At 40.0% G+C, this 23199-nt stretch overlaps 1 protein-coding gene across 1 annotated transcript in view; it reads left to right on the top strand.

Annotated features, from left to right (window-relative positions):
* The first annotated feature begins 13352 nt into the window (after positions 1-13352).
* The window catches only part of ITGBL1 (integrin subunit beta like 1), a 198826-nt gene continuing 188979 nt past the window's right edge, over positions 13353-23199 (top strand). Inside the window, exons 1-2 of the mRNA XM_006086929.3 lie at positions 13353-13521; positions 14385-14602. Of these exons, the coding sequence (XP_006086991.1) occupies positions 13424-13521; positions 14385-14602 (316 nt within the window). The 5' untranslated portion in view covers positions 13353-13423. The remainder of the gene's footprint in view (positions 13522-14384; positions 14603-23199) is intronic.

The following is a 23199-nucleotide window of genomic DNA, read 5'->3' as shown; positions in this document are numbered from 1 at the left end:
ACTATTTCTTAAATAGTACAAGTACAGTAGTTGAGAAAATTTTCTGAAAGAGATGGGAAATATATTTATCTGATATATTATTCTATATTAATATTTTGAACACATTCTTATTTTCATGCTGTCTTACATGGTAATTATTTACATTCAGAATTATGGTAATTATGGCAATTATTCTTATTTAGATGTTAAGGTTTCGAAAGAGAGTGACCTAACCTTATACTGTAAGTCTTTGTATTCATTGTTGCCTTATCTAATACTTCTTTACCCTATAAGGTGCTTAATCAGTATTCACTTAATAAATTAACTAAATACCAATTAGTTCATAAATTCAATTATTGAAGATTTAAATGTTTTGCATGAAAAATTTTTGCATTTGATCTAATAGGTATTTCGGGTAAGACAAATATTTGTGTATTGGAAACTGAAAATTTTCCATTCCCTGACCAGAAATCAATCTCAAAACACAGCCGTGATAATGTCTAATTACTAAGCCACCAGGGAACTGAAGTTTCCTATTTTAGTGTGAAAATAAAATAGAGGGTGATGTTGAATAAGAATGTCCTCATTAGTCTTCAAAAGAGCCTCACATTGAAGAACTGGAAAAAGCCTTCAGATGTCATTGGATTTAGCATCTACATCTGGGCAGGATGATAACTAAATTATATAAAAATTATTCTGCATTTTTACACAAAAGTAATCAGTAAAAAACATTCATAAAATGTTCTATCTGTAAATTTTGATGTTTTATAACAAAAATTATGACTTATAAACATAATCTGGATGTTTTCTTTATGCAACACCAAGCCATGGGTATAATGAATCTTTGTAACTAAATTTGTGTACTGAAGCAATGGTTTTCTTGTTTTCAAAAGCCATCCAGTTATCCAAGAGTATATTAATTTTTAAATAGTCACCAAACTTCTTTTTTTATTTAAACCTATTTCCTGTCCTTGTCACATTGTAAGTGTATATAAATGATTGCTCATCAGGAATTCTATCATGTATTTGTGTATATGCTTATATATTATTCTTTACAATGGCAGTTGCTGAATGTAGCCTAACTACTTTCCCTCCAAATTAAGTAATTCATTTTCTCTTGATCAATCATTCAATATTGAGCCACAAATATTAGATAGACCTGACCATATTTATTGGTCATAAACAGTTGAATAGCAGCAATCTTTTATGCTTCAAACTAATATATCCTACATAATGCTAGTTGCTACATGCAGTACACAGAAAATATATAATATGTCATTTTATTTTGAATTTTCCAGAAGCAAATTTTTGAGTGTTATTAATTTTTAAACAAGTGCTCCCAAGAGAGACCAAATGGAGGGGGGATGCAGGACAGAAAGAGGAAGAAGGTATATGCAATTGTGCATTTTTAAGCACAATTTTAGGCATGTGAGTTTTGCCATGGAGAATAGGATTTAGCAGGGTTATGTAGGGGAATGCTGGGTTATAATTTATACCTCAGAGTTGTCTAAATTTTGGCAAATTTTCTGGGCTTACAGTCATTGGTTCGTGGATTTGAGAGGGTAAGTGGGAGGCAAAGAGGGGTGAGGGTGAGGGATTAAAAAGGAACATCTAGGCACTTTTGTTTGCATTTGTTGACAACATGGTCTAATAGTCTGAAGGCAGTGCCCTGAAGAAGATATGAAGGTGCTGGACTTTGGAAGTACACCAAAGGAACTCCACTTACACCTTCAGAAATCGTGAATCTGAGACAACTTGTGCAGGGCACTGATTATGTCTGCCACCTACGGTAGATTCCTTGAAAATGCTGAGAAAATTCAACCACATAAGGTGTATGAGGCAGTTATATTACAATACAAAAATTAGTTAAAAATGGTCACTATAAGTCTAACAAAAGTTGAGATAGTCAAGATTATCCTTATGGGTTGAAGAAGACTGGACTTGTGGAAGGCATTGCACTAAAGTAGATATTTTTTAAAATTAAATTTATTGTTGTGGCATTGGTTAATAAGATTATATAGTTTTAAGTGCACATTTGACTCATATGTAGGATATAAACTAAAAGCAGCAAATGAATATACAAGAAAAACAAACAAACTAAATTAGATCTTTTAGATCTTTAAAACTCGAAGACAACTGCATGGAAGATAAAAGGGCCTTTCAAGTGTCTGAAAAAGCAAATTTGTATATTTGGAAACAAATGTTGAGAAGACATTAAGAGTGCAGAAGACTTTGGGGGGAGTAACACCTGAGAAGAGGAAAGGGAAGAAGCATGATTGGGCAGAGGAAGCCATCATACTACTGTGCTGACCTGACATTGCTCTATGCCGGCCCCTGGGCAGCTCTTGCTCAGCGATTGTCCCTTAGAGGATACCACATTGGGAAGAAATGGCTGGGCTCTCAAACACTGCCTTTAACAGTCAATGGTGGCTCATCCTGAGAAGACCTTGACCTTGGCTAGAAAATTAAAATAGTCTCTGAAAGGGCCAACAACTTGAGACTTTCAAAAGACCACATTCCTCACATCTGGTTAACTAGTCTCTTCTACAAGGGGTTCTATGCAATGTATCTTCATTTCTGCACTTGGGACTAAGCGAAAGATGGCATAAATTATGGAATCATGTAAACCAAAACATGGCCTCCGTTCAGTGGCTGCTGGATGGAGGGTGGTAGCAATGGCTAAAGGGAGGTGACATATAGCAAGATGTAGATGACTCAGAATAGTGGAAATTTATGTGCAAGCAAGCATCTCATCTCCCTCTTCAATGTAATCTGGATTTACTTCAGAGTAGCTGAAAGAATTGATATAATACAATTCATAAAAGAAAAAACAACTCCATTTACAGTAATTTCTGCCCCATGCTTTCTGGCTCACATCCATTATGGCAAGGACACACTCAGAAGATCGACTTGGGGCTGTCATTGCTCTATGCCGGCCCCTGGGCAGCTCTTGCTCAGCGATTGTCCCTTAGAGGATACCACATTGGGAAGAAATGGCTGGGCTCTCAAACACTGCCTTTAACAGTCAATGGTGGCTCATCCTGAGAAGACCTTGACCTTGGCTAGAAAATTAAAATAGTCTCTGAAAGGGCCAACAACTTGAGACTTTCAAAAGACCACATTCCTCACATCTGGTTAACTAGTCTCTTCTACAAGGGGTTCTATGCAATGTATCTTCATTTCTGCACTTGGGACTAAGCGAAAGATGGCATAAATTATGGAATCATGTAAACCAAAACACTAATCATGTAAACCAAAACACCCCGACCAGGTCCGGAATTGAACCCTGGAAAGTCCTCAGTCCAAGGCTTTATCCACTGAGCCAAACAAGCTAGGGCAATTTATTAGCATTTTAATCTTGGTTTATTTGCCTGACTTTTGTGAGCAACATATATTCCACCTAAGGATTCAATAAGATAAAATGTCACATCTTGCTGATACTCAGAGGCAATTATTTTGTTCACAGTTTTAACAAATCTGAAGATCAGTAACAATTACTGGCATCTTGCAATGTCTGTTGACCAGGCAGTCATGATGATGCACCAAGGTCCAAAGCTCTCATCTTGAAATGTGCAAAAGTGGCATCAGCCTCTTGAAATAAAATCCCAGAGACACTAGCAGAGCAATCTTGGAATCAAATAAGTGTGGTGACCAAGTGCAGATCATGGTGATGTAGATGAGTTTAGCAAACTTCTAGCAGTTGAACCCAAAATCTGGCTAGCTCTACAAATATGCCAGTAAATCAGCCCAAAAGAGGTTTGACTTTTTATATAGATTGTTTAAGTAAAACTGCATCATTAACACTTATTGACATAGAGGATTATGTGGTAAGGAAAAAACATAATCACACAACTCTAAGTTGAATAGTGAATATTAGATTCTGCAACGTTTTAGGAATATCTCAACCAACTTACTTCACTTGTGCTTTCCCTTTTATTTATAGAACAGAGAGCTATGATAAAAATAAGTGTACTTCTAAAGAAGCTTAAAAGGTCTCTTTCAATAATTATGAAGTAAAAAATGTAACTGATAAGAACATATGTTATAGTTTAAATGGCCACATTTTTTCTTTCTCAGTGGTACGTAAAATGATGATGAATCTTACAATAACTAGCATCTGTATTTAATGAAATATGGCATGGAAAGTGACTGGCATGATAGGTTCTCAATGAAAATAAATGGATTGATTTTGCAATTATTTGTTACTTCACAAATCTTAGAAAACCTAGGTACTAAAGTCACTGCAGTAATTCTTTGGAAGAACTAACACAATGGAAGTAAAAATAAAAATATACAAGTTAAATCATTTGATTAATATCTTCTTGTTCCATTTGGTAGTTTTATCTTAACTAAAAGAAGTATATGCTGTCTCTTTCTATCCACAATTATATCTCATCAATTGTAAATAGTAATAGGAAGAGAGTTAATTAAAAATATAGCATGTATGGCAGTTTTTAAGTTATTAGTTTTTAAAATTAGTACTTTTAAAACAACTTGACCAAAAATCTGTCACAGAATTTTGAGACCCATTAAAACAAAGTTTAATGAGAGAAAAATCTGACAACTATGAAACAGTGAACTCAATTTTCCCAATTGTGTTCAATACCCTTTCAGTATACCAGGAACTATGAAAGACATTTAGATTTTCAAGAATTTTTGAATATGAAGCTTCATTGGACTCTACAATGCCAAAACAACTGATTTAGGGGCAGAATTAACTAAAGGAGAAAGTTTTTTGACTATTTCAACCAGAGCTTGAAAGGCAAGAGTAATTGCTGATGTTGCTGTGGTCAAGAGGGGAGCAGAAGGTGAAAGAAGTGGTAATTGACAGAGTAACTCACACACAAGATAACGAGCTGCTTCTTTTCAAGAACTGACTGTATTATTCCAGTTCTTAGTCAGCTACTCAGTTATTTTTCTTTTTGGTTACTGGCTTTATTTACTCCTCTCACTTTTTCAGAGGCAATTTAATTCACACCCCAATTACAGTAATGTATCTCCATTGATTAACAGGCTTATATCAAATAAAAATGTTCTGCGAGATAAAAAGTTTTGCTGACAAATTTCTAAAAAGAAAATTTTTGCAAGTTGCCTAGTCAAACAAATTGCATCCAATTTGTATATCTTTTATACCTATCATTTCATTTTTATAAATTGCATATTACTGTGGGAAAATGCTTAGCTCTGATATAGGCTCCTATACCACTATTATTATTCCCATCGTACTTATCAGTGTCTCAGACAACACACTCAGGGCAAACATCCTGACTGAGATACTAGCACATAATACGCCAAGCATCTTATTTGGAGAATGAATCCTACTCATGTTGGAATAAGAGTGAAAATAATGGAAATTGTTATGTGAATAAAATTTTTAAACTAAGTGGTGTATGGTATACACCATACAACAAGCCTAATAGTGCTTCAATGAGGAGGAAGCAGAAAGGCTACTGAGTATAGCTTCAGAGACCAGCCTGTGTAGTGGGAAAGGCCCTGGCACAGAGTTAAATAAAAAAGTACATGAATGAAAAAAATTTTAAACTTCTGAATGCATATGTTATATAAAATAGCTCTATATAAATCTCATTACCAGAAAACTAATTACTAGTTTTCACCATTTTCTCCCTAATGTAGGTTCAAATGTAAACACCCACACACACACACATATATATATATATATATATATACTAGAGGCCCGATGCACAAAATTCGTGCAAGAGTAGGGCCTTCGCAGCCCCAGCTGCCTTGGCCCTCACAGCCTCAGCTTCGTCCAGAAGGTCGTCTGGAAGGTTGTCCGGGCGGTTGTTCCGCTGTACAGCCGTTCAGTTGATTTGCATATTACACTTGTATTATTATAGATATTCTTATTTTCCCCTTTATTACAGGAAGATTTTGTAAAAATATTTTCAGAGAGAAAATATAAACACAGAAATTAAAATGGGAGAAAACCAATGTTCCCTTCAACCATGCCACTTTGGAAACTGAAATTCAGCAGGTTAAAGAATGCAGCCAAGATCAGCTATGGGACGATGGAGCCAGCATCAGAAACCCTCCTTTGAACAAATAGTGCAGTGTTCTCTTCCCTTGTCTGTTTCTGATTATATCCTTCCAGTTGTTATCAACTGATTAACAGCATCATTTTATGAATTAAGAGTCTATTAGTTATGATAAAATAATATTGAAATGATAAATCCTTTTCCCCTGAAGTCAATGTAAACAACATCTAGATTTGTTTCCCTAAACTTTCCCTTCAGCATCAACCAGAACTGTAAAAATACTCAGAAGACTGAAAGATTATTTCTTATCCCAGAGGCTACTAATATTTCCAGGTGTTTTTACTACATGGGAGGAAAAAATGCCTTCTGGTCCTGCACTAATGTCTGGAAAAGATGTTAACTAAACACCTTTTTATTCCACAGCTCAGACTCAGCTGAAAAGTTCTTTTTCTTGGAAATTTAAACTTATTTTTATTGCTGCCTGGGAATATTTAGTCTTCCTGAAAGCTTTGGTGTACATTTGACTATTTGAAAACCTGGAAGCCTCCTTTTAACTGAAAATATTATCCAAGTGGGTTTTAAGTGAAATTAAGATTTTTAAAAATTCAAACTTGACTCTGGGTGATTGAACAATTAGTGTACAACACATATATGGAGAGTTTTATAGGAGCTGCTAATTATCTGACTCTGGATTAGCTTTCTTTTTTTTTTTTCTTTTTTTTCATGAAAAATATAATTTTCTTGCTGATTTTTATACTTTAGTTGCCTAAATTCATTTAATAATGGGGTGTAAATTCTTTCCTTCCATTTTACCTGAAATACTGTCCTTTAGTTCAAATTGTTGAATTTTATCAAAGTGTATCAAACTTTTAAAAGTCATTCATTCATTCTTTCATTCATTTATTTATTCATTTAATAAATCATTCTCTAAGCAAATACTTGTTGAGATGCTACTCTGCACCAGGTACTGGAGTTATAGCAAAGTACAAGGGAGCAAAGGTCCCTGAGCTCATGGAACTTGCATTTAAATGGGGAATGGTTGATTATACACAGAAGGTAAAATAAACAAAAAACCATAATGTTAGACCCTGGTAAGAGCTGCCAAGAAAATAAAACAGAATTAAGGGTGCTTGGTGAGGGCAGCTGCTTTAGGCAGAAGAAGGAAGAAAGGTAAGAAAAAAGGAGAAAGAAAAGAGGAAGGGAAAAACACAAACACACGTACTCCTAAATAATAGATAAAATAAATAAATAAATTCTATATAATAAAAAGGTAATATGCAAAATGACCATCATGCCCTCACACAGATGGCCGCCCCCATGTGGTCAAAAGATAACCATCATAAGATGGCCAGCTGGGGAGGGCAGTTGTGGGCAATCAGGCCAGCAGGAGAGGACAGTTGGGGGCAACCAGGCCAGCAGGGGAGGGCAGTTAGGGGCAACCAGGCCAGCAGGGGAGGGCAGTTGGGGGCAATCAGGCTGGCAGAGGAGCAGTTAGGCTTCGATAAATCTGGCAGGTGAGTGGTTAGGCGGTGATCAGGCTGGCAGGCAGAAGCGGTTAGGGGCAATCAGGCAGGCAGGCAGGCGAGCGGTTGGGAGCCAGCAGTCCCGGATTGTGAGAGGGATGTCCATAGGGATCGGTCCTAAACTGGCAGTCGGACATCCCCTGAGGGGTCCCAGATTGGAGAGGGTGCAGGCTGGGCTGAGGGACACCCCTCCCCCCATGCATGAATTTCATGCACCGGGCCTCTAGTAAATAAATAAATTAATTAAATAATTTTAAAAAACTTCTTGCTTAGCCTCACACCTCACACATCGTGTTGCCTTTTTAACTTTGAGTCTTTCTTGCCTTGTTGATATGAAAGACAATGATGAAGGTGTCCAGCTCTACAATTTCCATAGTGGAGGGGATATAAGGATGTCAATACTATTGTAAGTGGGAAGACTGTCTTGGATATGAATGATCAACTTTAGTGGAGGCTTTTTCTGAGATGCAGGGCAATTCCTGGTTAAGGGTGCAGCTGTGAGGCATTAGCAGCCAATACTACCATCAGCTAGGTGATGGGTGCATGGGCTCTGGACAGGGAATCCTGGAGGAACATGCATTATGGAAATAGAGTCTAACCATAAAGTATCTTGTATAAAATTATAGAGGACTTTAGCTTTATGCTATAAACAATGGAAAGCTATTAAAATATTTTTCAATAGGAACGGATATGATGACATTTGTATTTGATCTCCTAGGGAGCAGGGTAAGGGTAGATACAAAAGGATGAGAATGAATGTAGCAAGACCAGTCGGTAGTCTATAGCCATGGTGTACAAATAAAAGTAAACGTAAAGATGTTGAAGTGGGAGGCTGAATTACTAAGAAGAAGAATCAACATGATTCAGGGATTTACTGAATAATCCAGGCAAACAATAGAGAGGAGCTAAAGATAGCTCTCAGAATTATGGTTATAAGAATTAGGTAAAAATGATATAATTAATAAAAATTGGGAATATGAAAAAAGGATCTGATGTTATTTAGATTAATTTTGTATCTACACGATGTCAGGAGGATACTAAAGTTTACAAATGTCATGTGACAACTGATCCAGAAACCACTGCATCACCCAAATTCTCTGTTATTTAAGTATTACATCATTTCCAATGAATTTATTTATGCCAAAAATATATATTGATATATAATACGAATTGGGCACTATTGTAGGTGTTGGCAGAAAAGGTGTGAAAGCCCAAGTTTTACCTAGTAAACTAAAATTACTGAGACCACTATTAGGACTTTCCATAGGAATCTTATGAACATGATGAAGACATAGGTTGATTGCAGACAAAGCAGGACACTGGTAAGTGGTTGGATTGCCTATTCAGTGTGTGCTGATGAAGGGATTGCCATGAGCTTAATAAAATTCTCACCTAAGTTAGGACCTCAGCCTATTTTTTCAACTATGTTATCAATAATTTGGATAAAGAAGGAGAAAATGTATTCATCATAATTACTTTTGAAGGATGTGAGAAATATGAAATAGTATCAGATAAAATTGAACAAAGAGAAATAACAACTTGTACTTTGGGGAAAATATACTTGTGAAAGCCCACTAATGGAGTAATGAGACAGTCAAAAAGTTAATTTGATCATCAGTTTATTAGTAGAAATATAGTACATGAGCTGAGTGCTGAAAGTGCCAACCTATGAGTTAGACCTAGGCAATAGGATGCTCCCCTCTCCCTCCCCTGTCTTTGGAGTATACGTTCTGCCCACTGTTCCAACAGGGGGAACAATTTTCAAGGACACAGCTTTGAGAGAGCAATGTGTTGTTGATAATATCTGGATGGTGCATGTGACTGAACCCAATTCAGGCCTCTATATAAACTTTTTAAGATTCTGGTGGGAAGGTGTGGAGATCTATTTGTCTTGTGGCAATTACCCAAGAAAAGTCTCAATTCTCTTATTAAACTACGACCTATGCATCTAGAGTGGTCTGACTCTCTCTTTGGTCTCTCATCGCCCTCTATGTACAGGAGTCAGTTTACAGAAAAACAATTCCACACACATTAGACAACCCCTACTTTATGGTCTCAGTTGTGCATGTTATACTTTATAGAAGCATCCACACCAGACAGAGCAAAAACACTCAGAAAATCAGAGTATTGAAGGCTTGAAGTTGTAATACATGAGGAAGTAGTGATAAAAATGAGAATATGTATCTTGGGAAGTGTAGAATTATTTGGATAATATGATGGGACTGGGGTACCTACATGTTATAGCTTAAAATATTTTCAGCAAGGCTATGGCCAGGCTACATGACCTCTTGGAGTAGATCTAAAACCAAGGGGTGAAAACGTTAGAGCCACTTTTACAAAGAGTTGTGTTCTTCTGAATGTTTGTTTTCTTGATGAGTCTACCGAATCATTTGGCAGTTGTTATTGCATATTGTCAACAAATATAGTTTTGAATTAGATAATCTTATTTTATTTTATTTTAATTTTCAATTTATTGATTTTTTTAGAGAGAGAGAGGAAGGGAGAGAGAAAGAATATTCAATTTGTTGTTCCACTTATTTATGCATTCGCTGGTTGGTTCTTGTATGTGCCCTGATGGAGTTCGAACTCACAACTTCGGCATATCAAGATGACACTCTAACCAACTGAGCTAACTGCCCAGGGCAGATTAGATTACCTTTTCACCTTAAAAAAAAATATCCCTTGAATCCTTAGATTCTGTGATTTGTGACCTGAGGTGTCAAAGACTACATTCAAGGACTAAGATGTTTTCGATTCCTTTGAGTTTGGTTCCAGATGCTGGGGGTCCTCCCATGCTCCCCCCACTGTGCGTCCACTACCCTGGCTTTTCTTCAGAGCTCTCACAGGGTCTTCAGGGTCAATGAGAGACTCGGGGTCTCCCATTCAGCAATGGAGCTCAACATCTGCTCTCACAAGAAGGCGTGTTCTTGAAGTTTCTGCAAACTGGGAGATGGGAGATAGTAGGCATTTAGGACTTTGGCAGAAGAACAAAAATACCAACAAAAAGTTTGCTAAGAGGAGAGAATTTTAAGTTGGTCTTTTTATTTTGACAGATTTTTTGTGAATCCAAGACTTTCTACTGAGTCAACCATAATAAAACTATTTCAACTTACTGGGAATATTATTTCTGAGTCACAGTAATACAATGATCAGAACATTTAAATGTTTTCAGTCACTAGTACATACTATCTTTACATCACAGCAGCATACTCTTAATGATAATATTTTCTATTGCACACCACACTATGAAAATACCACAAGTTAAAGACATTTCTTTTAATTCATGAAAGAAATGTTCAAACATCAGGTCCCAATTTCACAATGATTCTTTTTTTCCCTCAGAAAATATGCAAACAGTAAGTAATTCATGACTCATTTATTAAAAGTCCCATGATTTCAGTGTAAATTCCTAGTGAGGCTTTGGAATTGAGGCTTCCTTTCTACTGTTCCCATATTCTCTGAGTCATCAAGGTTTTTAGACATTGGCAGGAGAGCCTGTTCCTACATCCTCATAGTGTTACACGTGGCTAGGAAGGAATATAATGGCAGAACTTGAACTGTGAGTGAGTGTAAATACCATGTTTAGACCCAGGCATCGTGGCCCCAGCCCTCAGCCCTGGACTTTGCAAGGCTCCTCCAATTGTGATGTGCAAATAGATTTATCAGGATGTTGTTAAAATACACCTTGTGATTTGGGAGGTCTGGGGTTGGGACCTGAGAACTTGCATTTCTAACAAGTTCCCAAGTGCTGCTGCTGCTGCTGCAGGTTCACAAATCCACTGAGAATTATTGGTTTAATGACTCCCTCTGTCTTTCCTCCAGACACACCCCCTCCCCATAAGGTGAGTCTTTCATGCAATGCAGGGAACCTGCCAAACCAAAGCCTATGTCATTCCTTCTAAAGCAGGACTCCAAGAATTCCCTTCGCAGATCACTCTGTGGCCTATGCACACCTCTCCCCAGTCTATACACCCCATGGTAGATCCAGCCACCAGCCTGTACTTGTCAGGGTCTGAGGGCTGATGAAGAGACAGTTATGTGGAGGAGGCTTAGCTGTGTGGGCTGGGGTGTGCCCCAGGCAGAGCTCCTCCTGGTGCAGATTGAGGCTGAGGAAGAGAGAGGGAAGCGGTGGGCTCCAGCAGGCCAATGTTGGAATGGTCTTATATCTGTTTATATAACTGACAGGGAGAAATCCCATCCTTTATAGCAGCGGTTCTCAGCCTGTGGGTCACAACCCCTTTGGCGGTCGAATGACCCTTTCACAGGGGTCGCCTAAGACCATCCTGCATATCAGATATTTACATTACGATTCATAACAGTAGCAACATTACAGTTATGAAGTAGCAACGAAAATAATTTTATGGTTGGGTCACAACATGAGGAACTGTATTTAAAGGGCGAGCAGGTTGAGAACCACTGCTTTATAGCTTATTCCAAATTTAAGGTCATAGAATCACAGCTTGGATAGTTCTATTCATGAGGAACCATTGCATCCAAAGTGCTCTTCTGAGAACATGGGAACAATGTTTCCTTCCTTTCCATATAACCCTCCACAGCAATTTTCCCCAATGACCACACAATTTAGGGGACAGTGTGTAGTGTGTGGGGTTTGAGATGCCACAGGTTTTAGCTGAAATCTCGCTTTAACTTCTTGTGTGATTTTGAGAGTGTCAGTTACTTTTGCACAAGAGGCCATTCTTTGCCCTCAGTTTCTTGATCTTTAAAATGAGAATACAAATGCTTTCCTACTCTCTTGCACCTCTTCCCCATTTACACCCAACTTCTACTTTATCCTTCATCCATTAGCTCAAATCCCACCGTATTGATTAGATTAGGTGCCTCTAGATAATCTGGAAGTCACTGCACTTTTTCATTGCATTTGCAAACCTTTTTCTTTAATATTTGTCTTTTGTTTTGATTAATGTCTATTAACCCACTGGATATCAAGAGCAGGGGTCATATCTCCTTAATTTCCTTAATCGTGCCCTCTCTATCTGGCACAGAGGCCGGAACCTAAGAGATGCTAAATCCATGCTTGCTAAATGATCAAACAAATGTTTGGTTATTGTCACAGTTAGAGATAAAATATACTAAGTGACTGGCACATAGTAGGTGCTTAAGAAATGACATGGATGAGTTTTTGGTGCAATTGATATTATAATTAGACATTTTATCTTGTTTCCTCATACTTGATTCATGGAGGGAAATGGGGTGAATTTGGGACAGCCATGATTTGAACTGTCCAAGTCAAGAAAAAAAAATGTGGTGTGATAAACTACTGGCTTGAACAACTAGAATCATGATACACTTTTCAAAGGCTTAAGAAATGAAAACCCCACAATTTAAAACAAAGGGAAAAAGTACAAGTAAAAGTTTTGTTTGTCCATGTTGCTAGTTCCTCAGAACTCATGCCCCAAATAGTGCATCTTCTTAAAAGACATGTGGTGGATAACTCCTTTACCCAAGTCCTCACGCTGACATCCTCTGCCGCCTCCTCCCCCTCACTTCTTGGGGCTTATTTTATCTGTCCCTTCAATATCAGCCAGCCCAAATATTATCCTGTCAGATATTTCTGGGGCCTGTACTTGAAGAGACATTTCTTTTTTTAATGTCAAAATAAACCATCTGCTTGTACAACTGTTTCTAATTACTTTCCTGCCTAAACTCTCCACTTGAGGGGTTTGGCACCAGCACCCCGCCCAGAGCGGTGCTGCTGCCCAAATCTTCACAGGCGGCTCATCAACGCACTTGCAGCTCCCGGCAGAGCCCGGGACCTGCGCGCCGGAGTGTCCGCGTGTCCGTCTGCCCTGCCTTCTGCTGGTGGCACCTCGCCCTCCTGCAGCCCCCCCACTCCCCCACCCCCACCCCCGCTGTGAGCCCCTCCTTGCAGAAGCACAGCTCGCCTCCACAGCCCGGGAGCTCAGCATGCGTCCCGCGGGCTTCAGGAACTTCTTGCTGCTGGCGTGCTCCCTCCTCTTCGCGGGGCTGTCAGCTGTTCCTCAAAACTTCTCGCCATCTCTGAGGTAAGTTTGGTTTGTTATTCAAGACAGACTTGCCCTGCTTTGTGCGGCAGGGCTCAAGCCTGCAGGATGGCTGCCCTAAGGAAGTTGGACACAGGATGAATGTTTTCAACCTGCTCCCGTTCCTTTTCTATGCTGCGCGTGGCTTCTCTTCTGTTCTTTTTGCTTGTACTTTGGAAAAAAGAACCACCGAATAAATAAATAATTTCCTCCTACGCCAATACATATCTGGAGGAACTTCTGCCACGAGTTGAAGGTGGTTCTCTCTGTGTGTATCTATGTTTTACATTTTGTATTACATTTGTAAGAGACTTGGAGGCACATTGCAAAGCTAAACTTTTAAAAAGTATGGTTTATAAGCACTGCTTAATGCAACTTTAGAAAGCTCTGTGTCTTATGCTATCATAACCTGTATAGCCCTTTCTATGTATTCATTTCTTCCTTTTCATAAAATAACTGCCCCTGGCCATCAGGTAGTAATGGGGCTTTTCAAAAATAACTGAAAAGGCAGCTAAGGGTCATACTTTGGATTGATTTGTATTTAATCTTAATGTGCATGTAAGATTCGGGTACACACTTCCCAGGGGTAGGGCGGGACCACCTCTATCCAACCGGAAGATGGCCCTCTGCCTGGGTGGGCAGGTCATTTTGGGTCACGGTCATTCCTCAGGTGATAGCTTACGGGTGGTGCCCCTTGCCGGGGATGCCAGGGCACTTCCAGAGGAAGCTTGGCCCCCAGAGCAATGGGGGGCCTCGTGGGGTTCTGTCTGCATCTGGGTGGGCGTCGGGAGGAGACGCGGGCTCGGAGCAGCAGGAGCGGAGTCTGTGCTTGACCAGGGCCCTGCTGTGGTTTGTCGCCCATGCAGGAGCGGGCCAGGCGCCGCGTGCAGGCTGTCCCGGGCCGAGTCCGAGCGCCGCTGCAGGGCGCCCGGGCAGCCCCCAGGGGGCGCTCTGTGCCACGGCCGGGGCCGGTGCGACTGCGGGGTCTGCATCTGTCACGTGAGCGAGCCGGGCGTGTACTTCGGGCCCCTGTGTGAATGCCACGAATGGGTGTGCGAGACCTACGACGGGAAGACCTGCGCAGGTAAGGAGGGCGCCGTCTCCTCTCGCCGACTCACCCGCATGCGCGGGGGCCGGGAAACCCTCCTTCTGGGGCTGCCGCCTCTCCCCACGAGGGGAAGGGGCGGAGAAGTGTGGGGACTGACCTCTGCTCACAGCCCCCCCCCCCCAGGAAGTTACTGCCATCCCAAATGTATGCTTTTGTTAGTCAATTCTGGAATGATGCATGATAATACTTTCCTCCACCCTAGGGTTCAAACTTCAGTGGGAATAATATTTGCAAAATTCATTCACTTACCAATCTCACTTGTCTCTATTTTAGTTTCTTGTTACAGACGAAACCTCCCAACTTCCTCACAAATGGAGTTATTTTGCTGGGTTCCCCACTAACGTCAATCATAATATTTGCAGAACATAAGCCTGAGTTTTATTTTTACTAATGGTATTTACAGGGAAATACCATTTTCCTAAATTCCAGGGTGGGGCAGGCGGTGTCTTTGAACCCTGATTGGCCCTCTCATACTTAGGATATAGTTCACAGATATAAGTGCATATCGGGAACTGTGACAAGGAAAACATAAGTCGTCCATGTTTACTTAGAAGCGACTGCTTTTGTATTGTTTTAGCTGCGTGAAATTTTTAGCTGCATTGAAACTTGTTATTTTGTAAGGGTGGAGTGAAAATAAGTTCATTGCCTTGCACTTTTTTAAAAAATATATTGTTATTGATTTCAGAGAGCAAGAGCAAGGTAGAGATAGAAACATCAATGATGATAGAGAATCATTGATCGACTGCCTCCTGCAAGCCCCACACTGGGGATCGATCAAGCCTGCGACCCTGGCACGTGCCCTGACCAGGAATTGAACTGTGACCTCCTGGTTCATAGGTCGATGCCCAACTACTGAGCCATACGGGTTGGGCACCTTGCACATTTTTAAGTGATTTGGGCCCTGATTTTGGAAAGGGTCAAGTTATTTCTTTATAGAGAACACCCCACCCTCTACCAGTTTCACCTAAATATGCCATTTATTTAATGCCAAGAACCTCAATTAGGTCATTGTGAATGATACAGGCACTCCATTAGTAAAGGACAACACAACGCATTCCAACCAGGGTTTGGCATATTTTAGGGGAATAAAAATCACAACTTATTTACCCACAACATGTCTAAGAATAGAGTCCAACGCTAACATACAGAGATCAAAAATATGTTTATAGCAAAATGCTTTTTTCTTGGCACCTGGGCCCAGGAGAGCATAGAGGGAATACTTAATATGCAGGCTGCTTGGCAGTGGAAAAAATAGTCATATAAGTAATTCAATGGGCACAGGTGCTTCTGTGTGATTTGTTTACTCTAGGAAGGCTGTAGCTCAACCCTTTAAAAATAGTGAATGCCACAGCTTGTTATTTTAACTTCATCACTCCCATAAGCTTCAATACTTAGCTTTGGAATGAAAGCTAAGTATTGTCTAATATTTCATTCCAAATTCAACTTCTACCCTGCTTTTCTGGATTTTATTGCCTCTGGCAAGGCCTCCTCAATATCATGAGTTCTGAATACATTTTCTAAAGGGCATTTTCTATTGTTCTTTCATTGGAAAAGAAGAAGTAAGATGCGGTCTTCAACCAGTGAACTAGTCATCAGATCATCAGCTAAAATCAGACGGAACGCTGTGGTATACAGTGTTCTTGTTTATCTTCCATGGAAAGTGATTTGTTGTTTAACCATGACATCTTAGTCACTGCATTCCTTCCTCCCTGATAGAAAATGCAGTACTGAGTCACCCATGGCTTTGTTTGCTTGTGTGTTCATTCCTGTAGAAGGCAGCCTATGTCTCTTCATTTCAAGGTCGAATGAAATAACTGTTCATTTTCCATTCGCATCACTCTGACAGATGCCCTTTGAGGCCTGTGCTACAGGGCGGGGTGCAGAATCTGCCCCTGCAAATGCTCTGACTCTCTTTGCCTGGTCCAACGAGGAAATCCTTACATACAGACCACAAGACTACCTTGCCAGCTTGCCCACTTGTTCTTTGCTTTAAATTTAGCTTCTCAATTTCATCTTCAATTGTCCCCCCCTAGCCGGTTTGCTCAGTGGATAGAGCGTCGGCCTGTGGACTGAAGGGTCCCGGGTTCGATTCTGGTCAAGGGCACATGCCTGGGTTGTGGGCTCAATTCCCAGTAGGGGATGTGCGGGAGGCAGCCAATCAATGATCTCTCTCATTATTGATGTTTCAATCTCTCTCTCCCTCTCCCTTCCTCTCTGAAATCAATAAAAATATATTAAAAAAAATAAAGTAGTTCCAATATTATAGCTAGTAACATTGAAACATAGCAGGTTGTCTTTTTAAAAAATATATTTTAAGCATTGCTGTAATAATATTATGTTTTACACATATACACATATTAATATGTATTGAGCACTGCCTTTGCACAAAACACTGTTCTATGTGGTTTACATATGGTAAACCTCACAACAATTATGTAATATAAGTACTGCTCTTATCCCATTTTACAGACAATGAAATCAAGTTTAAGTAACTGCCCAAGTTCACATAGCTGATTTAAATCCTGGAAAATTTCCTCCAGAGGACAAAGTGTTAACCACTCTAAGATACACTACCAGAGCAGAATTTTATTTTCTTCACAGGGGTTGGAGAGGTCTCTGGAAGCTACTCTATTTCCAGGGGCTTATCCTAGAGGTGAAGGCCCAAGTACCCATCCTATATATTAAAACCCTAATATGCAAATTGACCAAACAGCAGAATGACTGGCAGAAAGACCGGTTTCTATGATGCACACTGACCACCAGGGGGCAGACACTCAACACAGGAGCTGCTCCCTGGTGGTACTCCCACAGGGGGAGCACCGCTCAGCCAGAAGCAGGGCTCACAGTTGGTGAGCACAGCGGTGGTGGCGGGAGACTCTCCCATCTCTGTGGCAGCGCTAAGGAGCAGCGAGCAGGCAAGCAGTAAGGAGCAAGGGATCCCTGACTGTGAGAGGGCGCAGGCCAGGCTGAGGGAATCCCCACCCCAGTGCACGAATTTCATGCATTGGGCCTCTAGTAAAACATAAAAGACAACCTGCTGCCCTAGCTGGTTTGGCTCAGTGGATAGATAGATGAATGGATGGACGGACGGACGGATGGATGGATGGATGGATGAATAGATAGATAGATAGATAGATAGATAGATAGATAGATAGATAGGAGGAGAGAGAGAGAGAGAGAGAGAGAGAGAGAGAGAGAGAGATGGCTTGGCTTTGTATTTGTTGGGCATTTGACTCAGTGAAGGCAATTTAGTTTTCTTAGTGTAGTCTGGTCCTGTTGTTATTGATCCAGAACTCAAAAGGTCGAGCAAGGATAGCTATTTTGGCCCAGCCTCACAGCAGCTGTATGAGATACACCATGCCCTTTTAAAGTTAGGTCCGTTGGGATTCTAATGCTGTGAATCACAAGAAACATAGTTATTTTAGTTTGAGCTGATTGAAAGTGATTGCATTTACAAGATCACAAGTGGTCTATTTCTTCCAGTATTCACTTGTTCCTGGCCCATGCATCTTCCTTAGACTTCAATAGCATGAAGCCTGGCCCAATGATTGGTCATGAGGGTGTTATATTCTAATAAGGAGTAACCTAATTTTGGTGAAGTATATCTTGGAGAATAGTAAAATGTTTGGTTACATAAAAAAAACCTTTCAGTTAATATTTCAAGGCATCCCTGGAAACCCCCAACAGCTATGATTACACTTAAATAAAATAATTGGTTTCTTAAAAGATCTTTTCTAATCACTTTTAATATAAGTAGGTCTACAGTTGTATATTAAACAGTTTATTCTTATATTATTTTTTAATTATTTTCCATACTAACAAATGTAAACCTACTTTTGCCATACCCCTGTATATGTATGTGTGTGTTATATATATATATATATATATATATATATATATATATATATATATAATCACTTAAAAGAGTTTCAGTTTTGCCCAGCTGGCACGTCTCAGTGATTGAGCATCGACCTATGAACCAGGAAGTCATGGTTCAATTCCCAGTCAGGGCACATGCCTGGATTATGGGCTTGATGCAGGAGGCAGCTGATCAATGATTCTCTCTCATCATTGATATTTCTCTCTATCTCTCTCCCTTCTCTGAAATCAATAAGAATATATTTCAAAAAAAGAATATATATTTTTTTAAAAGTTTCAGTTTTAATAACTGGGAAGAGCTAACTGAATTCAGCAAACACTTATGACATGCTGTATATCTCTGCTATTGAAGGGGGGCAGAAAGTTGAGGAGAGCTTCCCATTGAGTAGAGAGGTCAAGAGAAACACCAAATACCTATAATTCAATGCAGAATATAATTTCTCCAAATTTCTTTGAGGATTCCTTTAAGGCAGAAATTAAATGTTGTGGTATTGTGGTTAGACATTCTGGAGAATATGGTAGCACATCCATCTTTAAGTTTAGGAAGGTTTTTATTTCAAAAGGTGGATGGTAGGAATTCTGAGTGAAGAAAAGTTCAAGCAAAGGCGTAGAGAAAGAAAAGTATGTGGGTGTTTTTGGGGAATAGTGAGGGATTCTAGGTTTGGCTTGGCTGGATCCAGGACAGTAGGAAAAGTAGAAGATACATTGAGAGTTATAGATGGATATATTGTGGAGGACTTTGAACGTGGATGTGAAGTTTGTGCTCAGGTAAACATATGGGAGCCATGAAGTGGCTGAACATGGGAACTGTGGTTAGTGCTCAAACTCATGACAGGTAATGTGGTGCCTGAGGGTAGACACAAATTGTGGTAGACACTCGAGGGGAGGAACTCTGTTTAGATGCCACTTATATTATAGTCCAACTGAGAGAGAATAAGGTTTGAATTATGATGAATTTTAAACACTTTGAAACCTGCTCCTTAACACCCTCTCCAGTAAAGGAATGTGTTGAACAGACAGACTCTGATTGCCTCCTTTCATGTACTAAGTATTTTCATCATGGTCCTAACATCTCCTGTAGTTTCTATTTATTTATTTTTTTAATTCTCATCCAAGGATATGTTTTTTGTTTGTTTGTTTGTTTGAGTGAGTGAGTGAGTGAGTGAGTGAGTGAGAGGATAGTACACAGAAAGAGAAATACCATTTTAAGAGAGAAACATTGGTTGGTTGCCTTCCATATGGGCCCCGACTGGGGATCGAACCTGCACATGTTTTGGTGGATGGGATGACACTCTAATCAACTGAGACACTGGGCCAGGGCTCCTGTATTTTTGGAGCACGCATTCAGGAGTCCCCCACTACTAGCTCACTCACCCACTCTATGCAGTCCTCTTGTTCGAGCCCTACCCTCCCTAGGTTCATCCATTTTGGATAAGTGTACCTTGTCTTACGCCAAGTGACACATAAAATTAAAGGTTTCCATCCTCAGGAAAGTGCCAGACCTGCACACCACTTTCTCTCCACTGCACTGCTTTATGTGCACACCACTCTGCAGCTCCACCACAGAGACCAAAATGCATTGGCTTTGAGCCAGGCCATTCCCACACTTTGATAATCAGAAGCATATTTGTCATATGATGGTACTTAGGTCAAATAGTGTCACCGTGACAAGTTCAGCAGTTATTTTTTTAGTAAAGTTTCCCCAGGAAGAAAGAGGAACATATGGGAACAAAATTATTAATGTTACAAGTTTTAAATTTGCAAAGCATAAACCTCCTTCATAGGGTTCTCAAAATTCAATATATTTTGAGACATGATGCTAAAAGTGACATCCCATGTCTCTTGAAATCATAACGTCCCCTCCCAAAACAAACAAACAAACAAAAAAACTGCTCAGCTCTCTGGGCCTCAGACACAGATGTTAAAGCTGACCAGTGACTCATGATGCTCAGGGTTTGGAGGTGGGTAATCAATGCCATAGAAACAGAGATCCCAGATATAGCCCTTTCTCTGAAGAATTTCCTGTCTGAGGAGTTATGACGTGAGACAAGACATTTTCCTCAGTTCTATCTCCTGGTTCATGGGTCGATGCTCAACCACTGAGCAGCACAGGCCAGACCCTTCCCCCTTCCTAAAGCTAAGTATGGACATGGAATAAAATCCTGGCCAAAAAGAAGTAAGCAGACGGAGCGGACTTGAAGAGGTATTTGTTTTGCCCGTGCACCTTTCTCCACCTGGAGTTCCAGCAGTCCTTTGAATCAAGAGATAAATAAGTTGACCACCAGTGAGGCTGGCTTAGCACACAAAATAGGAATCTGGCTTTGCGGGACTGGGGAGCTGCCATACCAGTCCCAGACAGCTTGCCTCTGGACTGCTTTTGCACATAAGAATAATAAAACTTTTATCTTGTTTGCCCCTGTCATTTTGGGGTTTCTGTCATTAGCAGCTAAAGGTAAACCTATTTGAAGCAATGGTTTTATTCAAGAAGTTCAAAACTATTAAAATAGAGCAAGAGCCGAGTATGCATAGTGATTGAGAGCTTGAGTTCCTGAGAACAGTAGGGCTGGACTTCACACCAGTTCACCTGATATTTAGACTTCAGCAGTTTGGATAAACTCCACAAGACTCCGTTTGTTCTTCTCTACAATGGGGTCTAATTAACACCCTGGGGAGGGTTATTGTAAAGTTTAAATGCTAAATGAAGCACTTAATAAAATAACTGACACATAATCATCATTCTAAGTAGTAGCAATTATGACTGTGTTGTTATTAAACCTAGAATCTCTAAGAGGATTATTCTAAGAAAAAAGGGAAAACATCTATGCTTTAAATGTACTATAAGTAACTAAGTGAACAGTGATGAGCGTATATTCCCTGGACCTCTTTTTTAAAGTTTTATTTGTATTGATTTTAGAGAGGGAGGAAGGGAGGAGAGAGAGAAACATTGATGGCTGCCTTCTGCATGCCCCCTACTGGGGATCATGCCTGAAACCTGGGCCTGTGCCCTGACCAGGAATTGAACGGTGACTTATGATGCCCAGGGTAATGCTTAATCAACTGGGCCGCATCAACCAGGGCCCTGTACCTCTTAATATGCTCAGTATAATCTAATTTTTTGCTTAGCAGTTTTTAGAAGGTTACTATTTCTAGGAAATTGTGGTGTAATATTTAAAAATCTGGTTTACCAGAAATTAAATGACCATAGAAAATATAAAAATTATTTATGTATTTAAATGCTTAAATTTTTAAAATTTATTTATCAGTATATTTAAAAAATACTAAAATACAATGCATGTTTGCTACAAAAAGTCAAACAATATATATGTGTGTAAATAAAAATTAATACAGTGGAGATGAATTTTGTGTACAGAACAGGTTCTACATCAGCACATTTGAAGTTTTGTGGTTTGTTTGTTTTTTTAATGTGTTTTTATTGGTGTTTTTAGAGAGAGGAAGAGAGAGAGAGGGAAATATCAATGTGAGAGGAACATTTAGCAATTGCTTTCTATAGGCAGGGATTAAACCTGCAAACTGGGTGTGTGCCCTGACCAGAAATTGAATGGGCGACCTTTTGGTACATGGAGCAATGTACAACCAACTGAGCCATACATGCCAAGGTTAGACATTTGAAATTTAAATATTGCCCTGACAAATATCTAAAGAAGGCTCTGTGTTTGAGTTCATTACACTGTCTCCAGCACAGGAAATACTAGGAAATAAGTGTTTACTCCATGACTGGAAGGCCATTTTGGTTTGGGGCTGGGTATTAGATAATTATCAGGTGGATTGTTCTTTTGGGGCCCCTCAGCCTGGTGAGATGCTCAAAGTAGAAGATATACACCAAGAACCTCAGCCCACAGAGGTAGCATCCCTTTTACACTCCCATTTCACACCCACTTGGGGCCTCTGCTCACCAAATGGAATGGCAGAATCTCTACACGGTTAAAATTATTGTTTCACCTCCCTTTATTGCCAAATATACATGTTAAATGCCTAACCTCATATGATTGAATTCAGTTAAATTAAATATGTATGTGTGGGACTTCCCTTTAGTCTCCCTCTTAACCATAACCTTTGGAATCAATCAACATTAAACTTAGGGTGTATACTTTCATATTTCCCATAGTTATATAAATATTAGAGGCCCGGTGCACGAATTCAAGCACCACTGGGGTCCCTCGGCCTGGCCTGCGGGATTGGGCTGAAACCGGCTCTCCAACATCCCCTGAGGGTTCCTGGATTGTGAGAGGGTGAAGGCCAGGCCAAGGGACCCCACCGATGCATGATCGGGGCTGGGGAGGGACACGGGAGGTTGGCCATCTGGGGAGGGACCGCAGGAGGGTTCCAGGACATGTCCGGCCCGTCTTGCTTAGTCCCGATTGGTCAGACCCCAGCAGCAAGCTAACCTACCATTCGGAGCATCTGTCTCCTGGTGGTCAGTGCACATCATAGAGAGTGGTTGAGCGGCCTTAGCATATCATTGGCATATTATGCTTTGATTGGTTGAACAGACGACCGGACGACCAGACACTTAGCATATTAGGCTTTTATTATATAGGATAGGATGTGTGTTAAACACACACACATATACACACACACAGATATGTTTCTCTCTCTCTTGCTTTTTTCTTTAAGAATATATCATGGCCTTCATTCTCGTTTAATGATATGCATAATTAGGAATTTTAATAGGC

Source organism: Myotis lucifugus, unplaced genomic scaffold (assembly GCF_000147115.1).
Source record: "Myotis lucifugus unplaced genomic scaffold, Myoluc2.0 scaffold_33, whole genome shotgun sequence".
NCBI lineage: Eukaryota > Metazoa > Chordata > Mammalia > Chiroptera > Vespertilionidae > Myotis > Myotis lucifugus.
This window is presented reverse-complemented; position numbering and strand designations above follow the sequence as displayed.